Source organism: Gossypium hirsutum, chromosome D13 (assembly GCF_007990345.1).
Source record: "Gossypium hirsutum isolate 1008001.06 chromosome D13, Gossypium_hirsutum_v2.1, whole genome shotgun sequence".
NCBI lineage: Eukaryota > Viridiplantae > Streptophyta > Magnoliopsida > Malvales > Malvaceae > Gossypium > Gossypium hirsutum.
The window spans coordinates 12,538,303-12,543,557 of NC_053449.1; the positions used below are offsets into that span (position 1 = coordinate 12,538,303).

A 5,255-nucleotide genomic window follows, 5' to 3' on the forward strand; every position below is an offset into this window, starting at 1 on the left:
CCACAAAAAGAAAAAAGGTATTCTTTATAGAAATAATTTAGATGAGGGTATATACCATTAGTTTAATAGAAAGCTGATCGTGGTATTTACTAATTAACCATTAATTGCGACCAAGATTAGAACCCTAATTTATATATATATTAATAAATATTCACCATTGGGTTTTGATGATTATCAGGATATATATCATTATAATCCCTCTTTTTCTTCATGGTCCATGCTAGGTAGAGCTGCTGCAAACCAAGTAGTCATCATTGCCAACTTAAACTTAAATAATTTCACTTGGAAATTCTTCTTGCATGATTCAACGTAGCAAACATCTCTATGCTCTAAGCCTATACATACACACACGCAAAATATTTCTCCATAATCATCACTTCAGGGCCCTGTTGTTCATAAAAAAAATTTTCACTTGATATGATTTCTACTTTTATACATCACTCTCTCTCTAGTTACCAAAACCTTGGATACATATCATAATCATTATGTATAACATAAGTAAATAAACCATGTTATGTTTTTCTGTAATTGGGATGACACTTTGATCGACGAGTACTTTTTCAAACATTCCAAATCATCAATTGAAATGGTGTTGTTCGAGCCACGGCCAAAACCCCGTTTGATCCTCGATGTTGCAGAACATGTTACCCAGGCCTTCTTCTTTAACAATTTGATCCATCTTTTGGCATTGAAGGTGATTATCAGGCCTTGATGATGAGGTTTGAAACAGCTGTGCGACTGCAGTAGTTGGCCTAATGGATGTTGGGAAAAGGGTTCTGCAGCTTGTCGGATGGCTGTCAATGACTGTTGGTGTCCTTGACATACCCAGCTTCACATCCGAGCTGTTTTCACTTCTGTTACTACATGAACCTTCCGTTTCCTTGTTGAGGTTGATGGATTCCGTTGGTTCTTTGCCTTTCAGTGCCAATATCTGCACCCGCAAATTAACTCTTGCAGTTAAAGATGAAGTTTATATGCATGTTGTTGCACAAACTACTAAATAACTCAATAGTTTTGAAGAGGTTTAATCCATAATTTCATACTAAGACAATGAGATCCTTGTTCTAACTTGCAAGAAAAGATCTCTCATTCATTGCATTCCATAAGTTATCACTCATGATTACCCCTATTAATTTGAAGTCTATGGTTTTAATCTGGCTAAAATTTGTGATTTAATCATTTTACTTTAATTCGGTATAATTTATTTTATTTTATTTTATAATATCATTAGTAGGTATAAATGGACAACACCGTTAATTGCTATTTGTAACTTGATGAAATAATTTTTTTTTAAAATAGTTTAAGTATTCAATTGACATTTAAATTTATTATTGGTTGAACACGGATGATTAAAATTTTGCATGATCCTTGTGATAGAACTTTAACGATAACAATTAATGGTGTTATTAATTTGAACTTACAAATATCATTATAAAAATAAATGACAAATTATACTAAATTAAAGTAGAAAGATTGAATCCGAGGCTAAAAACAGAATTAGACCATCAATCAATAAAAAAAGTAAAAAATTATGTGGCAGAAATAAGGTTCTGAAAATCATGGTAAGTCAATAAAGCATGAAGAAATGGATCATAATAATCTTCAAAAAGCTCAATTATTCAACACACACACACATATATATGCTTACCTCAGCATGAAGCTTTTGGTTCTGAGCTTGGAGTGCATCATTATCAGCTTTGATAGCTTCATACTGTTTTTTAAGGAGATCATAGTCTTTCTCAAGTTGCTTGGTTTTCCACCTTGCTCTTCTGTTTTGGAACCAAATAGCAATCTGCCTTGGTTGCAACCCAAGATCTCTAGCCAGCTGCATTTTTCTCTCAGGTTCAAGCTTGTTCCCAACTCAAAGTTCTTCTCAAGGGTCTTCACTTGTTCCATGTTCAGCCTCCTCTTCTTCTCTCCTGCCTGTGAACCATCATCTGATAAATCATCCTCCCCATTTCCTTCTTCACATACATGATCTATACCAGAAAATGATATTGATCTCTTCCCCAGAAATGATGCAACACCTATATATATATATATATAAGAAATCAATTCCATCATAGATTTTACATATCTAAACCCTAAAGATTCAGATTGATATATATACCGTGAAAGTCTTGGGGTGTGCATGAAGGAAGCATTTGATTCATGGAAGTTGGGGGTTGATGATGATGATGATCTTCTTCATGAGGAGTTTGGAGCATGAAATTGGCTGGAAAAAAAGCCATCCCATTGCAAGACATGTCTTAATAATGATGATCTTAATTCAAACAATATTGAGAAAAATATATATTTTCATGCTTGACCGCCATGGCATGATGTTCTTCAAGGAACAACAATATGCAGAAAATCCTGAGAGTAGACACAGAGTTTAATGAAAGAAAAAGCAAAAGAGAGGTTTGATAATTCAGTTTATAAAAGAAAAACAAAAAAGTTTCTTGAACTGGGAGGTGATGCAGAGATTTTTCTGAAATGGATGGCTTATATATATATCAATTCTGTGTGAGAGAGAGAGAGAGAGAGAGAGAGAGAGATGGATGTATGATGACTATGCCATTGGGTGAGGGAAATGCTAGCTGATATTATTATTATTTTCTTTTAAAAACTAATTAGCAATAAAAAGAATATCATGAAATTTAGCTTAAATAATTGCAACAAAATTTTTATACACGTGCATGCATGTTCATGAAAAAAAAAATGAAAAAGGCTACTAACTAAACATTGGTCATATTATGAGTGTTGAAAGCATTTAAAGTAGTGATACCAATCCAAGTCCAATAATTTGAGGTCATTTTCATGTTACTAAGACTTTTATTTCCACACTTGGGAGACAATTTGTGGCGTTTTTCTCAATAAAGACAGTTGGCTTTAGATGTAAAATAAATTTTCAGGATAGGGATGCAACCACTTTTTATGAAGCTTTTATTCCATAGGTGAATGTGGGTGCTTCTTTTAAATTGGTTAGAAATTGAATTGTAATTTTATAAAACCTAAAGGTTTAAGTAGTAATTTTACCAAATCAAGGAAGCCTCCCTTACCCCTAGTGAGTGATATTAGATTCTACAATAGATTCTTTCAAATATTAATATTAGCATAATTTTAATACTAAGTCACGAAAATGTGAGATTTTTGATAAATTTATTTTATTTAAATCGGAACAAAAAGGGTAACCTACCCCTATAGTTTCAAGAATGCTCGTACCCATCTGGTTTAAAGAAAATTCCATAGACACCCCTTCAAATCTATTTACTAAACAAAAACATAAATCATACCTTTTTTTTATTATTTATCTATATATTTTCTATTTAATGTATTCATTTCTCTATTTTTAATTACAAAATACTAAAAATTTGATTACATAATGGAATGTTATAAAATATACTTGACTTTTTTCATAAAAATTATATTTGAATTCAATTAAAATTAAATATTTTAAATTTATTTTAATTAGTTATGTATAAACCGTGAGATAAACTCTGTATATTTTTATGTACAAATAATTAATTACTAGAAAGTTTTAATGGAAAAAATTGATTGAAATATAAAATTAAAATTTTAAAAAATCATCTAAAATTTAATATTGAAAAAATGAAAAAGAAAAAAACGTAAAAGAGAAGAAAAAATAAATAATTGTCCAAAATTTTAAATTAAACTTATGGCCAACGAGGCCTTGGCTGAACTACAAGGCTAAGACCCTCTAAACTTTAAGATATCATATCTTAAACTATATTTATTAAAAATATATATTAATTGAAAATGATATATATTTAGCATAAGATTATATGTAATTTATAATTTAATTTAATAATAATTAAAATATTTTAACTAATTAGATTTATTTAATTTTTCATTGAATTTATTTCATTTATAAATAAACTTGACAGAAGGGTATGTGGGAATTTTTTTTTTAAATCATTGCGGGTAAGTGGCTATTTTTTTTTTATCAAACCTACTTTTTTCTAATAAGAACTCACCAACGATAAACTCAGGATCCTTGATGTTGAGAAAAATAGTATTTTGTCTATTTTATTATGCATGAAATGTTACCATTATTTTCTTTTATAATTTTGCTTAAATTTTCCATTAAACCATAACAAATAACATGTTTTGGTAAAATTGTATTTTTGTTTTTTTTTCTCCTGTCACTTTGATGAAATTGAAGCCTTTTAACTACTTCCTAATTTCAATTTATCCATTTGAAAATGGAGATATTAAATTAATTTACTAGAAAAATGCCTTCATTTATCAGTAAAATAAAATGCTATAAACTTAAACAGTTGTGTTGTAAAGAATAAAAAATATAATAAAAATTTTACAATGACGTGTTTAGATATCAAACAACAAAAACTTACCTTCAAACCAAATAAATCAAACAAGGTAATGTAACATAAGTAATCTTATATTCTAATAATTATATTAAAAAATAATAATCTTACATTCCTTGAACTAAACACCTTTTAAAAGTATCGATGTACATAAGATTCAAACCAAAGAAGGATGTGTATAATGGATTGTTGTAGGGCTTTAGTCTTCTCTCATTCTTACATATAATAGTTCCCACATTATTTTACGTGTTTATTTTTAAAATTTATTAAATAATATCTTTTTATAAATTTTTAAAAATATATATTTGTTAATTAAATTAAATTTTGTTTAATTTATAATAAAAGTCTATTAATTTCAAAAAATAATTTAAAGAATAAAATAACATTTTTTAAAAGTAATGAAAATAAAAGAGTAGGAAATAATTGATAGTAAAATATTAAGTAATTAGATAAAATAACTTATAATTTGAGTATAAATCAAAATTTCACCTATAAAGAACCAGTACTTTAATATTTCATTTTCTTTGACATGATATTTCATAACACAATAGTAAACAACATTCACAATTATGTAAATATTATTAAAATCAAATAATAGTAAAACTATCGAGTATTAAATAATAATAATAATTAAGCATCTCAAACAATAATGACAATCATTTTTTTTTTTGTGATGGAAACAAAACCTATTAAATAATACTAAAATATGAATTTTCCTATAATTCTTTAGATGTTATTTTAAATGAAAATGCATATATTTATAGTACTAAATATTATTTTTAATTGATATGTAACTGTAACACTAATTAAGTGATAATTAATCTAAAATAGTAAGTGTAATTTGATATGAGTCCAAAATATAATTAATTGAGGAAAGCAATAGTAATAAAATAATTATACGTAAATTTTATATTCAAGTTTTAATAA

At 27.5% G+C, this 5,255-nt stretch overlaps 1 protein-coding gene across 1 annotated transcript; it reads right to left on the bottom strand.

Annotated features, from left to right (window-relative positions):
• Positions 1–254: 254 nt before the first annotated feature.
• Positions 255–2,557, bottom strand: LOC107920511 (homeobox-leucine zipper protein ATHB-13). Its single transcript, XM_016850252.2, is given in 4 exon segments — positions 255–931; positions 1,649–1,860; positions 1,863–2,027; positions 2,111–2,557. Coding segments are annotated over 4 exon segments (867 nt in total). The 5' UTR covers positions 2,247–2,557; the 3' UTR covers positions 255–577.
• Positions 2,558–5,255: the final 2,698 nt, after the last annotated feature.